General features: G+C 46.5%; 2 protein-coding genes across 6 annotated transcripts in view; both read left to right on the top strand.

Moving 5' to 3' along the window:
• The window catches only part of LOC117057008, an 89,373-nt gene extending 76,040 nt beyond the window's left edge, over window positions 1-13,333 (top strand). The window contains exons 56-68 of the mRNA XM_033167723.1: window positions 960-1,125; window positions 2,752-2,936; window positions 3,811-3,903; window positions 4,102-4,306; window positions 4,813-5,000; window positions 5,463-5,560; window positions 6,700-6,884; window positions 8,364-8,566; window positions 9,037-9,226; window positions 9,866-9,975; window positions 10,830-10,952; window positions 11,625-11,766; window positions 13,040-13,333. Coding sequence (XP_033023614.1) covers window positions 960-1,125; window positions 2,752-2,936; window positions 3,811-3,903; window positions 4,102-4,306; window positions 4,813-5,000; window positions 5,463-5,560; window positions 6,700-6,884; window positions 8,364-8,566; window positions 9,037-9,226; window positions 9,866-9,975; window positions 10,830-10,952; window positions 11,625-11,766; window positions 13,040-13,083 — 1,932 coding nt within the window. The 3' untranslated portion in view covers window positions 13,084-13,333. The remainder of the gene's footprint in view (window positions 1-959; window positions 1,126-2,751; window positions 2,937-3,810; window positions 3,904-4,101; window positions 4,307-4,812; window positions 5,001-5,462; window positions 5,561-6,699; window positions 6,885-8,363; window positions 8,567-9,036; window positions 9,227-9,865; window positions 9,976-10,829; window positions 10,953-11,624; window positions 11,767-13,039) is intronic.
• A 2,609-nt stretch (window positions 13,334-15,942) lies between these two features.
• MARF1 (meiosis regulator and mRNA stability factor 1) overlaps window positions 15,943-19,111 on the top strand; it is a 35,665-nt gene continuing 32,496 nt past the window's right edge. For 4 of the 5 annotated variants that reach the window (XM_033167517.1, XM_033167515.1, XM_033167516.1 and 1 more), the window contains exons 1-2: window positions 15,943-16,097; window positions 18,558-18,762. In XM_033167517.1, coding sequence (XP_033023408.1) covers window positions 18,619-18,762 — 144 coding nt within the window. In that variant the 5' untranslated portion in view covers window positions 15,943-16,097; window positions 18,558-18,618. Of the gene's footprint in view, window positions 16,098-18,557; window positions 18,859-19,111 lie in introns of those variants that run through there. The other variant, XM_033167518.1, reaches the window with a different exon arrangement.

Here is a 19,111-nt window from a genome sequence, read left to right as displayed (position 1 = left end):
CCAAGGTGGTAGTGCTCAGCTCCTGCTTGTGGTCTTCCAGAGAGTTGTACTTTTCACCACAGTGGGAAACAGGACTCTGGACTGAATATCCCTTCGATCTTAAGTTCCAATGGCAGGCAAAGGGTTAAGCACTCTCATTTCCCTTCCCTTAAGTTCCAGGCAGCCAAAGGGTTAAGCACTCTCTCATTTCCCTTCCCTTAAGTTCCAGGCAGGCAAAGGGTTAAGCACTCTCTCATTTCCCTGCCCTTTCTTTGATGCAAATTTCCCCCTCCCAACAGAACTGTTGCAAGAGAAAGGACTGCCTGGGCTTTCTTGTGTACCCCTGCTACATAACATGCAATTTGCCCCGACCTGCATCCGTCATAACTATTTGAGTTCAAAAAATTACGTACCTTCATCTGCCACCCTTATTGCAAATGAGCATGCACTGCCACCTCATGGTAAAGGTATTCAGGTGCATAGCCTATAGATAATTTGAATGGGGGGGGGGGAGCTTTAAAATTAGTAGTAGCTGGGTGGGTGTGAACAGAATTCATTCAGGGCCCAGTGGCTTCTCACCATACCAGTTCAAATCACCATTTGCTCTGAGGAAAGGTTGTGGCATTTGGGACTCTCTTGTTTATAGAAGAGGAGAGGAACAGGTGACATAACAGAATAGTATAAAATTATATGTGACATGGGGATTGTGGGTAGAGGATAAAAAAAATGCCTCCCTCTCTCATGATGCTAGAACTCACGGATTTCCAAAGAAGGTGAATGCTGGAAGATTCAGGACAGAGAAAACTAAGTCATCAAATTGTTAAACTATGGAACTCAGTCCCACATGAGGCAGTGGTGGCAAATTTATGGAGGAGAAAGCTGCTAGTCACAATGGCTATGTTCTGCCTCCACAGGCAGAGGTGGTAACGCTTCTGAAAACCAGTTGCTCAAAATGTTTTTTTCCCCCTTTCTTTCCACAGCTCAAAGCATCTGATGCCATTTGGCTGGGTGTGGTGGGGAGTGTGGCTTCCTCAGCTGGTCAAAGTCAAGTCCTGGTGGAGGCAAAGATTGACCCAAAAGAGGCGGTGAAATTAGCAGCTTCCAAAGGAAAAGGATGCCTTCAATGTTACATGGGATACCTGAAAGGTAAATTCGCTATTGCGTGCTGCTCAGTTCTGGATAATTGGTGCCCAATCGCATGTGGAATCCCTCAAAGTGACGGCGAGTGTGCTGTTGCGGTTAGAGGAGGGGAGCCTCAGGCTCGAATGTGGCCCACCATACCTCTCTGTGTGGCCCTCAGAGCTCTCCTCAGTCCCCATCAGGGGCGCCAACTTGGGTCCCAGGTTATGGGTGCCCTGCACTTGCGACATGATTTGTGTGGGGGCCCCGTGGTGCAGTTGCTGAGCACCCACAACAATTTTTGTGGGTGCTCGGGCCCCCAGGGCCCCCTAGAGATGGCGCCCCTAGTTCCCTACTCTTCACTGGCCCTCCCCTATGCCTTCCCAGATTGCTTATTGTCTGCCTGGAATATGTCCTGATAATGCCTCTTCCTTTTCTGGATAGGAAGACCTCTCTGTAGAAAAGTCTGGCTCGCGCACTGCCAAAATGTGACTCTCACTTTTTTACAGCAGGCTACACCTGCTGGTCCACCTACTATTGCCTCTGGTCCCACCCACCACTGAAATCCGGCCCCCAAAAGGTTGCCCATTAGTCCATGTGGCCCTCAGGCTGGAAGATATTCCCAAGCCCTTGCATCTGAGCAACACTGGCAGAGGAAGGGGGTGTGGTGGGTGCGGTATGCCCCAGGTGTCATCCCTGAGGGGGTGACATTGCTGCCCCCCCCCCGGACGCTCACCGCTCGCGGATGCCCCCGAGACGCTTGCCGCTTGAGGTGCCCCCACAACGCTCACCTAGGGTGGCGCCCCCCAGCTGCTCACTGCTCATGGATGCCCCCATGGGATGCTCGCCCCACCCCCACAGGGATGTAAATCGCATCAACCAAAGACCTGGTTGAAAAGGAACTATTTTTGCCTGGCACCTAAAGGTGTATAATGAGGGCACCAGGCGAACTTCCCTGGGAAGAGCATTCCACAGACGGGGAGCCACTGCAGAGAAGGCCCGTTCTTGTGTTGCCACCCTCTGAACCTCTCGAGTTTGTCTCCAACTCTACGGTTCTGTGATGATTTTGCAATGGCCGCTTCCTTCCTTTCCTTTACTGCCGGCCAATTAGTGCCTGGCAGGCTTCCTGGGAGATGAGCACATACCTCATAAATGACACGCTGAGAAGATTACCTCCGCTCTGGGCCCATAACCAAAATGTTGGCACATGGGGGGGGGGGGAGAAGACCATCCTCCAGGCAAAACGCTGGAACATTTCCGGCCTGTCTTCCATCAGGCAGTTCCGAAGCAGTGACCCCGACGTTTAATGACCCGTGCCTTAGCCTAGACACCGGGCACATTCTCCGATATCTTGCAGAGTCAAATAAAATCGGAATGAGGCAGAGATATGTGCTACTAGCTACTTTTATTACTAACTAAAAAGACAGAGTAAAGAAAACATGTCTTCTTTCTGTGAGAGAAGTCCGAAGAAGAAGGAACAACAACAGGAAGCCAGTTAGAGCAACATCCGTTCCCTGTGATTCCAACAATCTGTGCTGGAATGTATAAGTGACTGCACAGTGAGGATATAGAAACCCAACAGATTTCACATTTCTCTTTTTCCACCGTGACCGCGGGAGGCTTAAAACTTCGTTCTTTTCTTGGTTCTCGCAGAGGATGGTGAGGATGGGCTGGAGCTCGAGGCTTGCACAGATGGCCAACAGCATGCCGCTTTCAATGCCTACTTTGTCGTTAACAGAGAGAGACGAGAGGAAGTGGGGCACTTGGCTCTTGAAGCCTCCAACCAGAGCTTGAGCTTCAAGGCCCATGGATGTGGAGGTCCAGTTGCTAAAACAGAGGTGCGGTGTTTTCAAAAACGACGGGGCCCTCCCCATTTCATTCTGCGCTTGTTCTTCTTTTTGCTCTAGATGGGATCAGGGCAGTTATGTTCTGGTTTTGTGGTGGGGAAAGACCCTTTCTGGCCTGAAGACCTTCATCTGGTTGCTTGATATCAGTTGGCCTATAAGACCAAGATTTCTTGGTGGGGGTGGACACATTGCTGGGCCTGACGTGGCCAGCAGGGACCCTGGTGATGGTACCCCTAAAGTGAGAGACACCAAAGGGGTCTCACATTTAGGGGTGGGGCAGTGCAAGGGTCAAAGACCCAACCTGCTGCTGTTTGAGCCAGGAGATTTACTTTTATTGGTTTGGGGTTTTGTTTCTTGGTGGCTAAATGGAGAATGATTGTTTTTGCTGAGGCAGGTTAGTGCCTAGTCATGTGCCTGGAAGGGAGATTTTGGGACCACTGGGGGGTGGGGGGTGACGGGATCCCAATTCTGTGGTGTCGGGTCATGGGTAGGCCTAAACATGACAATGGAAGATGTAGTTTGATTCCTGAGAATGGTTAGGCAACCCTCCTTTTCCATCACAGAGCTACAGTTCCCAGAGTGCCCTAGAAAAGAGGGATTAACTACTAAACTATTCTGAGAATTGTAACTTTCTGAGGGGGAATAGGGGACTCCTAACAACCTTTATCACCTTTACCAAATTACACTTCCCAGGAGTCTTTGTGGAAAGCCATGACTGTTTAAAAGTGGCATGATACTGCTTTAAATGTTAATTTGTGCAAATAGTGCCTTATAGATCCCAGACAGTGAGAGCTAGGCCTTGTGTTCACCTTAGTAATCTTTTCAAAACCACACATCAAAGTCGTCTTCTTTCTGATTCTCGCAGTCAAAACTGAATAAGATCGCATCCGATCTTCAGCACAGGCTGGCGGCAAAGGTCAAGGACCTGGAAGGATGCCTCCAGGATTTCAGGAAATCGGTAAGAAGTTGGCAAGAACTATGGCAAATGATCAGGGTTAGCCCAACAACATCTGGAGGGCTGCAGGTTCCCCACCCCTGCTATATTAAACAAAAACAGTACAACTTTGTCTCCTTTCTCCAAAGTAAACAGTACATGTTAAAAAAAAAAAAACTGCAGCCAATTAGTATACTTCTTGGTTTGGTGCAAACCCTGCAGGTGCAGCATGTTGACTTTCTCTATGATGCTGTTGGATGGCTTTTAAAAACTTCCCAGGAAGTAGCAGGAATCCTCCAAAACAAAATGAGAGGAGTCATCCAATTGTGGAAACAGAGCGGAGTCAAGCAAGCACTACAGAACAGCCTCCCACTTTACCTGGGCAAACTTCAAGTCATCATACAACAAATGCAGATGGAGCTGCAAAGTAAGCAGGGCAGGATGTAATGGTTTAAAAAAATCTAAGGGCCTGGCCAGAGATGGGGACTCTCAGGCTCAGGGGGTGGGGAGGTATGTGGCCCTCCGAGCCTTTCTATCTGGCCCTTGGGACTCTCACCAGGTCACGCCCCCTCCCCAACTACCTCCCTTCTTCCCAGATGATGTAGCCTTCACTGGCTCTGCGTTGCACCTTCCTTGGATATTTTTGCCTATACTGTACAAAAATGTGTATTATTAGGAGAAATGTTCACGAAAATGCTGGTGCATTTTCACAAAGACATTTTAAATAATAAAATAAAATAAGTGACGCAGAAATGTGAAGAACTGAATTTCAGGGTGGAAAAAAACGAGAAACTGAAATTGGCAAATTTGCCCATCCACAAGTCATGTGTGTTAATTTCAATAGGTCTACTCTTGAGTAGGAGCAGTGATGGATACAACCCTTTCCCCACTCCCCATCATACTCCCTTCCCCGCCCTGTTTCCATTTTAAAAGAGCCGTTGACAACACTGAAGGATGCCTATTACGATGTGACGTTGAAACCTTTGGACGAGGTGTGGCAACAGAGGACGGAGGATTATCTGAAGAAACTCCAGGCTTTTGTTCCCACGCTGGTGAAGGATGTGTGGCTGATGGAGCCAATCCAGGTTTCCCTGAGAATGTTGAAAACCGCCTTGGATATGGTTGGTATATAAAATTATTCGTGTCCCTCCTGCTCAGCACAGGGGCCCCAGTGGCCTAGTACCTGCTTCTAACAGGAGTTTGCTTGTCATACAATCACAGGATTGTCAATTTGGAAGGCCTCTTTTATACATGGCAACCATTTTGTGTTGTGCCAGGCCCCCATGACAGCCATTTTGTGTTGTGGTACGCATCATGAAGTTTTCCATTTCATGACGGGTGCCTGCATCGCTTTCTCGGAATTCAAAATGTGTCCCAGAACTTGGCTCTCATCTTGCCATGGCAAAGCGGTGAGGTGTCAGCAAGATTGTCACGTCCTCAGACTTCACTTCAACAAGCAGATTTCTTTTTCATGATATGCACTCTCTGCCATTTTTTATTTTTTATTTTAATTAAAATCCAGTTTAAATTTAGCAATGTTAATTCTTTGGGCTTGTGTTCTTTTTATCCACCCTGCGAAACAGGCAACACAACAGATGCTAAGCTGGGCAGAAGCCAAATTTTCCAGAGCAGTGAGCAAGCTTCAGAAACCTTTATCGAGCCTCTACAGTTTTTCAGCCAGGTAACACTGTGGAATGATTGCACTTGGGTGGGTTCCTACAAAATGCAGTGTTTCATATATATATATACTGTATATACTTGAGTATAAGCCTAGTTTTTCAGCACATTTTTTGTGCTGAAAAAGCTGGGCTCGGCTTATACTCGAGTGAGGCGGGCGGCGGGGGCGGCGAGAAAGAAGCCCTTTCTCTCCGCTCGTGCCGCCACCCGCTCTCCCCAGTCAACCATTCCTTAAGAAGCGTACAAGAACGGCGGTTCTTTACTCTCCCCAGGCAGCTTGTTCCATTCCTGAACTGCTCGCATAAATGCAAACTTGGCAAAGGAGGAAGAGGAAGGAGCAGCCCAAAGGGCTGCTTTCGGGCTGCTTGTTCCTCCTCCTCCTCCACAGCGGCAAAGGTGAACCGGCTTATACTCGAGTCAATAAGCTTTCCCAGGTTTTTGTAGGAAAATTAGGTGCCTCGGTTTATATTCGGGTCGGCTTATGCTCGGGTATATACGGTAGGTTCATGCACCAATACTTTGGTTTTTCAAAGAGTTACATTTGCCACATGGCATGGCTGGCTGCGTCTTGCCTATACTCTGATGTTGCCACTCACTACCCATTTGGGCGATTAACTGGGTTGCTTTCCCAGCTGGGAAGACCCCAGCGGAGTAGATGACAAGTAAACAGTGCAGCTCTGTCTCCCTCGTCACAAAATGGTGTAGAACTGTTGACTGAGCCTCACGGTTAATCGGGCAGTGATGGCTCTCTTCTTCTTCTTCTTCTTTTCTTTTTTTAATTTTAAAATAATCTTTATTAAACATTCGAATTATAACATCAAAAATTAAAATCATTACATACATACAATAAAAAGGGAAAATGACTTCATATTGTTCTTACATTGACTGTCTTGTGATGGCTCTCTTTTTGGATGGCATCAAAAGATAATTAGATAAATTCATGGAGGATTAGTCTTTTCAATGGCTACGAGCCACAATGCCTATGTTCTGCCTCCACTGTATGCTAGGAATTGCAAATGGGGAAAGTGCTGGGGGTCTCAGGTCCTGCTTTCGGGCTTGCCATAGGCATCAGGGTGGTGGGACCAGTATGGGCCTTTGGCCAGACCTACTGGGCTCTCCTGAAGTTCATGCGGTGCCTTGCAGAAACTGCTCTGTGGAAGTGAGGTTGCCAATGAAGCCTAAAGGAGAACCCACGCTGGACCTGGCAAACATCACAAACTATCTCATTGAAGAGAAACTTATGAAGCCCTTCCGAAGGCTGTACAGCATCAACCCAGCTGCGGAATATTACCGATTCAAGCAAAGAATTATGGAGAGCCCATTTGAGCGTAAGTCTTGATTTCCATTCGCCAGTGTGGTGTAGTGGTTAAGAGTGGTAGACTCGTAATCTGGGGAACCGGGTTCGTGTCTCCACTCCTCCACATGCAGCTGCTGGGTGACCTTGGGCTAGTCACACTTCTTTGAAGCCTCTCAGCCCCACTCACCTCACAGAGTGTTTGTTGTGGGGGAGGAAGGGAAAGGAGAATGTTAGCCGCTTTGAGACTCCTTCGGGTAGTGAAAAGCGGGATATCAAATCCAAACTCTTCTTCTTCTTCTTCCTCATATCTCGCGGAGTATAAGACAGAAAGGAATGCACAGGAGCTGTCACAACAACAACAACAACAACAACAACCCCACATATTCCCTGCATCTCTGCAGTTTCCTTCACAGCTTCCACTTTAATTGCGCAAACCTAAATTTCCACTACGCACTTGAACCCTTCCTGCAAAATGCTGGAAGTGACCTTAGTGCAGATGTCCAGGCCAATGTCTGAGATTAGGTCCCACTGCCTGGTAATTGCATAATGCATCCTGTGCTTGTTTTGGCCTAGCCATTTCAACGTGCCTTGTATGGAGAAGGTGCCTGGCATCTCCAGCGAGGGCTGCGAGGGACTCCTTTCTACAATCCTGGCAAACCACCACCTGTGGAACAGTACGGAACTAGCTGGATTTGAGGGTCTGGCTCAGTTGAAGGCAGCTTCCTATGTTCAGCTGGGCCTGCTCCACAGTTTAAGGGATTTCTATTCCTAGGCTTGCCATATGTCCGCAAAATTCTGGATATGCCAGGAAATCGGACTCCTAAAATGGCGTCCTGGGAAACATTTTGAATTTTCAGAGAGGTCCAGAATTTCCCGTACACATTTTCCTCTGAGCAGCAGAAGGAATGTCCCGCCATTACATGGGAGACCCAAAGCACCTCCCCACATGCAGCAGCCCCAACTGAAGAGGAGGGGAGTGGGAAGGACAGTGGAAAGAGGGCAAGAGCAGCCCCGAGTGGCCACCAGCTGTCCTGAGAGGAAAAGAAAGGTGACTCAGTTATCCTGCCCCCACCTTCCTCCCTCCTCGAGAGCCACTCCATTCCCTTCTCAAGCTGCCGCAGCTGCTGCCTTGCGGGGGACAATCGCTCCCCTTTCTAGGACACAGAGCAGGAGGCGAGGAGCCTGGCCAAAAGGGAACAGGGCACCTGTGGCTACTTGCTCAGGAGCAGGTCCAAAGGAACTTACCTCCTCAGTCCCACTCTCCCAAAGCAGGTTGGGAAAACCTCAACAAGGAATCTCCCTTTCTTTCCCTGCTAGAGGAAGAAGAAAAAGAATTGGCTCTTGATTTTTTGTTTGTTTGTTTGAAGTTGGAAAATGTGTCCTCTTTCTTTGTTTCCTAAAAAAAAGTACAACAACTTTGGGGGATTTTGCTTTTTGAAATATGGCAAGCCTAGCTGTTCCAACACAGGTCGTGGGTGGTTTAGTGACCCCACTTTTCACATCCTCCCAGATCATGCCTTGTTGATGGGGAATAAGCACCTGAGGACATTCGATGGGAAAATATACAGTTTGGCCTCCAAATGCAGTCTCCTCCTGGCCAAGGATTTCGTTCATGATGCATTTACTATAATATTAAATCTGACCAGCAGTGGCAGATGGTCGCTGCACATCAGCACGAATGGTACCACTGTTGTTATCTACCCAGAACAGAAGGTAACTACAGGTCTTCTCCATTTTTACATCTGCATCTTAACTTTGGGGTGCAATGAGTTTGGTATTTATGCTTTCCAGATCCTAATTTGGTATTTATATTAGGAGGTTCTTATTGAGAGGAAATGTGGGCTGACTAAATCTATAAACCAGAGGAAATTGTTTTGGAGTCTGGCCAGTGTTAAGTTTACATACAGGAATTGGGGGGGGGGGGGCTGCTAAGGAGTGGGGCTTGCAAAAGTATGTGCCCTGGAGTCCCAAGGACCAGAGAAAGGGTTGCATTTGCCCTCCAGATCTGAGATTCCCCAACCCCAGCTGTGCCCCCAAAGGCCTTTTGTTGGTGCAGTTTAGGTGGGAAGGTGCAGAATTTCTATAATAAGCCAAGGCCACCTCACCAACTTATTGCAAACATCTTTGCATTCTGAAAACCCAGTCTCATTGTAACCTCTATTCCCCTTGCTGCTTTTAAATAGATCTACAAGAAGTACAACTATTCCCTGTCAGAAGAGAACTGCCAGCATTTTGACATCCCTCCTGAAGAAAACGGCCTCGCAATCCAAAGATATTCTGATCTTGTAGAAGTGTCTGTGGCCAATGGGGCTTTGTTTTCATGTGATCTTCGCTATGACATCTGTACCCTTACTTTGGATGGATGGCATCATGGTTTGTACTCTGCGTTTTGAGCTATGTGTGGTGGATAGCAACATAAGAAGCTATCGCTTCCCATTCCACCCTGTATATGCCATATGCAGATCTGTTTCTGTTCTGCTGCAGTTTGTCTTCTGCCAAAACCTGATATTCGTCTTCCTTTCCACTATGGTGAAATTATGTGACTTATGTAATATATCTCCTGCCAAACTTAGTTTAGGGCTGCAATACGCTGGGAATTTTCCAGTCAATGCCAGGATTCGGGCATCGTAAGCAGTGCCCAGGCAGAAATTGCTGAAATGTCTGGGAAAATCCAGAGGTATGGCAACCCATGTTAGATGTGTCGATTTGGGCGAATTTCCTTAAAAATAGCTCAAAACTTCATCATCATTTTGAGATTTTGCAAAAGAAGCTCAACAACTTTGGTCAAAAGAAGCTCAACAATTTTTCCCCACTTTTTAAAATATGGCAAATCCTAGCTTAGTTGAACAAGTAATGTTTACAGCAGTGCTTTGAAATGGGGGTGGCGGGTGGAGAGATGGTACAAGGACATCTCTCAGAATTTCCCCAAATAATTAGTCCTTAGCCAGCAGGAAACATGCCATAGTCCTGCCCTTTAAAGTGGTTGAGACTTCCTTTCTGTTGCATTTTTAGGCGTGTCTGCTGGCCTTTTTGGTACCAATGACAACGAAGCGGGCAATGAATGGATGCTTCCAGACCATTCTTATGCTGGCAGCGCGCAGGAGCTCGCGCATGCATGGCAGGTACGCCAGCGACGCGTTTACGTTGCAGAGGAGCCACTGAGTGTTGTGGGGAGGGCCGCAGCTCCGTGGTAGAGCAATTGCTTGGCACACAGAAGGTCGCAGGTTCAATCCCCAGCATCTCCAATGTAGGGCTGGGAGAGAGATTCCATTGCTGAAATCCTGGAGAGCCATGGCCAGTCAGTGTAACAGTACTGAGCAATGATTTGGCTGTACAAACTTGGGTTTGTGGGTTAGCTCTCTGCAGGCTAATCTCAAGCTTGCAACCAAGGTATACTGTACGGTTTACTGTTTGTGCTTTGTCTAGGAGGGCTAAACCACAAACCCACATTTGGAGCACATGTTAAGTCATGCATGGGTGGGTGTGGAAAAGCTGCTTACAAATAAAATGCTTTTTTAAATGAGTCGGCTACTGGCAGTTTCAAAATGAGTCTTATAAAGAAAGAAATAATGGGGTGGAAGGTTCACAGGCTATGAAGGACTTGCTCACACGTTTATTGACAGCTGCAAGAATTGTGATAGCCAGGAAGTGGAAAGGGCAAGTAGAATATAAAGTGGAAGGATGGTATAAAGAGGTGTGGGGTGTAGCTATTAATGATAAATTAGCATGTGGCATTAAGGTAAGACGGGGAATATGCAGGAGAAATGATTTTGAGGAGATATGGAAGGTGTTTGTAGAATAAGTACTGTTAAAACGGAAAGGGGTCAAATCATTGCAAGAGGTGTTGAAATTTTGGGAGGTTGGATAGTTACCATGGAATGGTCTTGGTGGTGGGGCACACATTTTTATTCTTATTTATTTATGATTATTACAAAAAAAGTAAGTAAGTAAAATGCATTTGATTTTTGCTACCGAGGTGAGCGACCAGTGCAGCCAGATGAAGAGGACCCTCAAGCCGTGTCTCGGTTCATCTAGCCCGGAGATCTGCAAAGCTTTCTTCCTGGATGCCGATTCCCTCTTCAGGAACTGCTTCAGAGTAGTGAGTACCTTTTTTTGGTCAAAACAGGACACAAAATATGAGTTTGCAGCTGTTTGCACACCATAATTCCAGCCTACCTGAGGTCTGCGCCAACTGCCCCTATGTCACCAAGCCTAGTTCAAGATTCTGGCAGCTCTGGTTTTAAAAGGCTCAGGATATAGGTAATGGCAGGGCAAACCCCTGCCTGAGACCCTGGAGAGCCGCTGCCAGTCAGAGCTGGCTATACTGGACTACATGGGCAATAATGGAAGCTTCCTATCTGCTGTCTCTGTTCATAGAATCATAGAGTTGGAAGAGACCACAAGGGCCATCCAGTCCAACCCCCTGCCAAGCAGGAAACACCATCAAAGCATTCCTGACAGATGGCTGTCAAGCCTCCGCTTAAAGACCTCCAAAGAAGGAGACTCCACCACATTCCTTGGCAGCAAATTCCACTGTCGAACAGCTCTTACTGTCAGGAAGTTCTTCCTAATGTTTTGGTGGAATCTTCTTTCTTGTAGTTTGAATCCATTGCCCCCCGTGTCCGCTTCTCTGGAGCAGCAGAAAACAACCTTTCTCCCTCCTCTATATGACATCCTTTTATATATGTTCATGATGACAGTAGCAATGTTAGACCAAAAGAGACAGTTCCAAATTTCTTCCCATAAGACTTACCTCCTCTATCCTTTAAAGGTGGATCCAGAACCATTCTATGTCCTGTGCAAAACTGACATGTGTGAACTTCAGAATGTAAAAGCGGCTTGCACCTTGGCTGCGGCATTTGTGAACTTGTGCAGCAGAAATTTTATTCCCTTGCAGATGCCGCTTCAATGTGGTAAGTAGGTTGTTGGTGGTGGTGGGGGGGGGTGTGTGGGTGTGTGTGGGGGGGTGGTTGGTCTGGCTGTCTTCAAATAATCTTAGGATAGCATGCCAATTATGGCTTCCACTCAATTCCTCTATGAGTTGGGGGAGTTAGGCTGTATGCCCGAGTCCCTTCTAATTCCTAGATCCACCAAGGATCCAACTGCTGAAATAGCCAGACCAGCTTTTTTAATAATGACCTAAGTATGGATCCTTAGAGACCAACTAAGTTTGTTCTTGGTATGAACACAAAAGCTCATACCAAGAACAAACTTAGTTGGTCTCTAAGGTGCTACTGGAATGAATTTTTTATTTAATTTTGTTTTGACTATGGCAGACCAACACAGCTACCTACCTGTAACACAGCTACCTACCTATGGATCCTTAGGGTAACAGGGAAAGTGGCTCTGTGCCACAGGGCAAATGGGTGGGCCCCCCTCCCTCACCTGTCTAGTAGGTAAAGGTAAAGGTAAAGGGACCCCTGACCATTAGGTCCAGTCGTGAACAATTCTGGGGTTGCGGCGCTCATCTCGCTTTACTGGCTGAGGGAGTTGGCGTACAGCTTCCAGGTCATGTGGGCAGCATGACTAAGCCGCTTCTAGTGAACCAGAGCAGCACACGGAAACGGCGTTTACCTTCCAACTGGAGCAGTACCTATTTATCTACTTGCACTTTGATGTGCTTTCGAACTGCTAGGTTGTCAGGAGGAGCGACTGAGCAATGGAAGCTCACCCCACCACAGGGATTCGAACTGCCGACCTTCTCTGATCGGCAAGCCCTAGGCTCTGTGGTTTAGACCAAAGCGCCACCCGGAACCAAAACCATGTGAGAGCTGTGTGTGACAGCTAGAGACAGGTGGCAGGCTGTAGGCTAGAAGCAGGTGGCAAGCTCTAGGCTGTAGTTGTGAGGGGGAGACATGCTTGATATCTGCTTGAATCCAAGGCTGTGGCTGTAGGAGAAGCAAGACCTCCTTGGGATGTTAATGCCATGAGCTCCTCCATCATAGGCTCAGGTTGCATATATGTATAAACCATACAGCTTAGAGACACTCCAAGGAAGCTGAACTCTGGGTAAGCACCTGGAACCTCAGTAATCTGCTCAGAGATTGGGGTGGCAAGCAACAGCTTGTAACCAAAGTTGCCAGAATGTTTGGGTCTAGGGTTGATCTGACCTCCTTATATTATTATTTTGATTATGCTTTTCTACAGTTGACCTTTCAATCAACCTTTTTTATTTCAATTTTGCAGACCTGAGGCTGAAAGACAGCAGCTTGCCTAAGACTGTGCAATGAGCCCATGGTAGAGGCAGAGACTTGCACTCGCGTCTCCCAGATCTCAAGGCCGACTCTCTAATGGAGGACCGACCACAGACTGGCTCTTGATGTACTTAATCTGTTTGGAAGGCCCAGCCTGCCAGCCAGCCACTACATGCCTTTAGTGAAGAAACTCGGGAAATAGTTAGACCTGTCTACCTTGCAGATAGTTTCTGATTCTACTTTGTTCTGAAGAAGGCGGAAATGTACCTTTCTGTGCCCAAAACAACTTTGCCAACTTTGCTGTGCCATTATACCATAAAGAACACCCAGCATGAAAAGAAACACCATCAAGCGCAATAAAATTTATAATAAATGGAAATGTGAAGATATGTTGTGTTAACAAACGAAGAATCTCATTGTAGAAGGGCGTCTCGCTGAGGCTTCAAACGGGGAAATCCAGGCTCTGAATTCTGGCAACTCCGAATTTAGGATCCTCAGAATAAATGCAGAACAATCCCTGAAATTTCCTTTTGACGCATGGCTGGTAGGTGCATTCGACACCTTTCAGCGAAATGCCTCACCTTTGCTCTGGCTTTCAATCCCCAAAGCCAGCAATCATCAAAATGAACTTGATATGGCCATGTGCTAAATCTATTCATTAAGAGTACTTTTAAACTGCCTGTGCAGACTGGGTATGTAATGGCATGGTTTAAATCACTGCATTAAATGTCTTGGCTGCCATATCACTTTAGTTCTTGTAAGTTAAATAGACTGAACTATTTTGATTGAATAATAATAATAATAATAATAATAATAATAAACCAATTATTAGGAAAATCATGCCACGAGGTTGTCTTTATTTACCGGTGTGTGTGTGTATTGATAAGCCAACAACTTATCAATACAGTGGTACCTCTGGTTGCGAACGGGATCCGTTCTGGAGCCCCGTTCGCAACATGAGCAGCGTGCAACCTGAAGCGCCGCGTCTGCGCATGTGTGCTGCACAATTCGGCACTTCTGTGCATGCGCGAACCGCCGAATCCGAAAGTAACCCATTCCGGTACTTCCGGGTTCGGCACGTTCATATCCCATAACGAACGCAACCCACAATGTTGATTATAATGGTTGCTCTGGAATATTTCAACTCTGAACTTAAAGCAATTTATAAATACAATGTAACAAACAACAAAACTTCAAAACCAGTAAAAGAAACATTAAGCCAAAATAAAACCATCAATTAAGAAAGAGATTGCCTTCATTTTAGATGTCCATATAAGACATTGCATGTCCGCCATATAAGACACTGCATTATGAAGTTTGTACAAGACACACTGGGAACTGTAGTTTGTTAAACAGGGTGCTAAGAATCATAGCTCTTGGGGTGTGGGGGGTATGCTTTAAATGTGTTTTAAATGTATTGTGCGTACGCTCCTTTTGAAACTAACTGCAGGTCAACCTCGAAATTGCTTCACAGGAAGCAATTCGTAAATGAAATAAATATTGTAAGATAATATATCTTGTAATATAAACACATGCGTGGCTAATACTGCTTTAGGCTTCAGGAGAAGGCTCACATGACAGACTGAATACACCTTCATGTAGAAAAATGAGTAGCCTCTGAACCACAGAAGCTTTTGTCATAATTAGTTCTTAAGATGCACTAAAGAACAGCAAACGGTTCTTGTTGCAACACACCTGTACAAATCTCATCAGATGCTAGTCCCATTGAGTTCAGCAGCGCTTGGTCTCAAATAAGTTTGAGGAATCCCAGAGGGGTGAAAATGAAGGCTTGGAAGAGATGGGCAGCTCGGGGGAGTTGATGGAAGCAGCCTGCACCTGCTCAGAGGAACTTTCTCATCTCATCCACACCACCACAACCTTAAAGCACATGGCTTTGTCCAAAGCATCTAGAGAATTATAGTTTGTCCTAACACCTGTAGGATTTGCACCCACAAATTCATTCCATTTGTATCCTGCCTGAGAGGTAGGTTAGGTGGATAGAGGCAATGAGTGGCCCAAGGTCACCCAGTGAGCATTATGGCTGAGTGAGGATTTGAACTCTCCTCTCCTAGGTCCTCGATGAGCACTCTGTGTAGTCCATGAGTAGGCAAACTAAGGCCTTCTAAATCCAGCCCACGGATGGTCCAGGAATCAGCGTGTTTTTACATGAGTAGAATGTGCCCTTTTATTTAAAATGCATCTCTGGGTTATTTGTTTACAACAGCGGCATAGGAAATCATCCCCCCCCAAATATAGTCCAGGCCCCCCCCCATCTAGTCCAAGGGTCTGCAACCTTTTTCAGCCGTGGGCCGGTCCACTATCCCTCAGACCATGTGGTGGGCCAGACTATATTTTGTGAGGGGAAATGAACGAATTCCTATGCCCCACAAATAACCCAGAGATGCATTTTAAATAAAACGACACATTCTACGCAATTGGGCCGCATAGAGCCCACGGGCCTTAGGTTGCCTACCCCTGGTCTAGTCGCTACACCTCGGCCTACTAGAGCCAGTGTGGTGTAATGCCGAGAGTGCTGAACTAGGACTCGGGAGAACAGGGTTCGAATCCCCACTCAGTCATGACCTTGAGGGCCAGTAACAGTCTCTCAGCTCTAACACACAATGGAAGAGGGCGAGAAGCGCGTACACCGCCTTTGAGCTCCTTGGAGGAAAAAAAAAGGTTTAAACGAAATAAATAAGACACTAGAGGGGCGGGGAAAAACTATTATAACCGAGGAGAGTTAACACCCGCGGAGCGCAGCATTACTTGCTCCACGCGCATGCGCACGCGAGGGGCCCGGAGGGGGAACTCGGGGCTAAATTCCAAGACGAGGCTAGGTAAAGGGGCGTGTTACGGCCGCGGCGGCCTTTTACGACAGCGAGCGGGTTTTCCTTGACGGCAGGAGGCGCCGGAAGTAGCGGAGCGCAGGCGGAAGTCGGAGAGGGGGAAGGAGAAGGCGGGGAGCAAAACAAAAAGGGAAAGAAGGCGGCGGCGGCGGGACGCAGGCGGTGGGCACTGGGATGTGAGGTGGAGGACGTGGGGCCGGAGAGGTGAGGGGACGCAACTGGGGACGTAGCTTCCCCTTTTCCTTCTGGGGTGTCTCGGAGGAGGAGGGGGGGCTGAAGACTTGGGGCGGGGAGAGAAAGTGGGAGGGAAAGCGTTCTGTGCATGCTCAGAGGCCCTTTCCCCTTCTCTTCCAGTCAGGGAAGGCCTTTCCCGGTCAGTGTCCCCTCCCTCTTCTATATAAGTTGTTATAGCCCCCTCTGGAAGGGGTGGCCTTGGGGGGACTTTTATTTTTTGCTCGAGAGTTTTCCCTCCCCGTTTGTGGCTTACCGTCAGCCCCCCCCCCCCCCCATCTTATTGCTCCCCTTACGCATAGTTTATTGCTTATAAGTGTGTGTGAGAAGTATATATAGCCTGGTTCCCCCATGCAGTGCGGCTTAAAAATCAAATATCAGTAATTTCAATTTTAAGAACCTGACGGTGATAGCTTAATAAATTGCGTAGCGGATAAAGCAACCCGACAAACGAACGAGAACTCTGAAAAGGGGAACCGCTGAGGCTCAGAAGCCAAATCAACGAGCTCTCCTGTAGAGTTTTTCTCCCTCCCTGGTAATTAATTTAAAACTCCTAGTAGCTACATGGGTGACTCACAGTCACTCCCCGCCGCTGCATTAAGCTCCTCGTCCCCCCATGGCATCTCCCCGGGAGCCCTTTTCCCTCTGCTTGTAGCTCCCCTTGCTCCTCTCGCAGCTGCTCCTTCAAGCGTCCTCTTGCTTTATTCCATAGCCCAAAGCAAAGGCCCATCAGAGTAGCTCCCGAGGTGAAACTTTTTAATCTAACACCCTTGGTAGTTAGGCTTGTGAAATTTTCAAAAGGCATAGTAAAGGTCTATTAAGAATACTTTTTAGTGCATATTCATCTTCCATACCCCAACTCCCTTAGCAGCCTCCTAGTAGTGGAGTGGGGTTCAGCATAGTAAAGGCACAGGGTTATGTTAACAGCAATATGTGGAGTTCTAAGAACCTGGGGGATATGCAAAACTTTATGGAGGACCCTACAGAAGGAAGCTAGTAGAGATGGATTAGAAGATAAGGAACTGAGCGGGAATGATTTGAAAAATACTGTATGTGTACACTTGTTATGTTTGTAAGCTTGAGTGCTGTAACAAAAGAAGTCCCCCCCCCCACCCCCCAAGTTGGCTCATAAAACTAGCTTTCTTTATATTGCTTCATATAAGGCCTGTATTTCTAAAAAATAAAGGTTAAAAGCCTTGAAGAAATGAATTTCCTTGGTGAATTATGTTGGGGAGTGGTTATGGCTTTCTGCAAAATATAAATTAGTAGCAGATATGGGTGGTGCCATATTTCTGGTGAAGTTCCCATGGAAGTGCATATGACCCCTCCTTTAGTGACTTTTTAGAGGATTCCTGCAGCATTTTAATTTCAGTCTACTTTAAATTTTTAATAACTTTCTTGCATAGGTGTTGACTGCTTAAAGTGGTATAATCATAGATTTTAAATTGTTGATTTTGTATCTCTTGTGACTGGTTTTATATGTTGCCTTGAGAGGACACTTGTCCTGGAAGGCATGATATAAATCTTATCATATACAGTAATATAAATAAATAGAGCAGACTTGGGATGCTTTTAACAAATTATTTACTTATTGGTGAAGGTATACTGTAGTAATGTTATGTATTAGGGGGTGGTAGGCTGTGTGCCCTCCCTCAGCTTGCTAATACTTTGAAAGACAAAGGCCAGAGTTGAGAGTTGAGTTATGTGAGGTAAAAGGTAGAGGTTGCAGGCTGGGCAGCTGGGAGGGACAGAACCATTCCTGTTTTATGCTGGAGTCCAAGGCTGCAGCTAAAGGAGGAGCCTTGGTTGCTAAAGCTGTGAGCCTCTCCATTCTAGGCACAGGTTGTATATATGTGCAAATAAGCCATATATCCTAAAGACAACACAATCAATGCTGTCCCTCATTCCAAGGAAACCAAACCCTGGGTAAGCTTCTGTAACCCCTGGAATCTTGCACCTCTCAGAGATCGGGGTGGCATGTAACAGTGCTACCAGAATTGGCCAGAATCAGGAAATCTGTATTCCTGTAGTTCGTGTTAATCAATGTTTGCTTATTTGTGGTGCTTGCTGAAAAAACAGTGGGATTTCCCCCTCCCCCACGTGTGCATACAAACGTTATCTAGTAGTTTGCAGTCTACTTGCTGTGGGCGATATGGAACCACTTAAGCAAATATTCACAGGAGACTTCTGATACTGAGCAGCCTTACTTGAACTCCTTTAGTTACTTCTCTTTGACATCTGTAATGAATTGGAAGGGAAGATAGACTTTGTCCAGGCTACTTTAACAAGTAGAACAGATGATTGCATAAATCCAGAAGCTTGTTTCCACATAGTATTTGCAACTAAAGGTTAATATTAACTAAACGTTAGGTCATTTTAATGATCATACCTGGATTGATTTTGTGATTTAAATATATACTTTTCTTTTTTTAGCAGGTAGAGAGAATGAAAGAAAGGAAAGATGTCAGAATGTTGACCTCTGTGTGGCCGTATAATGGAAGGAAACATAACGGAGGACGTCTGTACTAGATCGTTTGGATGGCTTCAGCAACAAAATAACGATGCTAGACCATGGCTCTGGAAATTCTCTAACTGCTTTTCAGCTACTGAACAGAGTTTCCCTCCTAGTGCAAAAGCGGTAGGATTTTGGCATACATTTGCTGAGTGGAATACTAGTACACCAGTGACCTATTGAAGGTGCTAAGTGTCCTGTTTGTGTCATCAAAGAGAGAAGGTGCAATGTGTATTAACATATTTAATATTCTCCTAAGGGGAGGTTTCCTTCTATCCCAGAAACTGATCATAAATATGTCCTGCCCTATTAGAGGTGGGGAACCTGTTGTGCCTCCTCCCACCCACCCACCCTGGGATAGTGGACTTCAGCTGCCATCAGCATGGGCACTGGTCAGGGAAGATGGGACTTGTTGTCCAACTGGAGGTTCATATATTTCCTACATTACACACAGCTTCCCATTTTTGCTTTAAAT

The sequence above is a fragment of the Lacerta agilis genome, chromosome 13 (assembly GCF_009819535.1).
Source record: "Lacerta agilis isolate rLacAgi1 chromosome 13, rLacAgi1.pri, whole genome shotgun sequence".
Lineage (NCBI taxonomy): Eukaryota > Metazoa > Chordata > Lepidosauria > Squamata > Lacertidae > Lacerta > Lacerta agilis.
The sequence above is the reverse complement of the archived record's forward strand: the minus strand, read 5'-3'. Positions and strand labels throughout refer to the sequence as shown.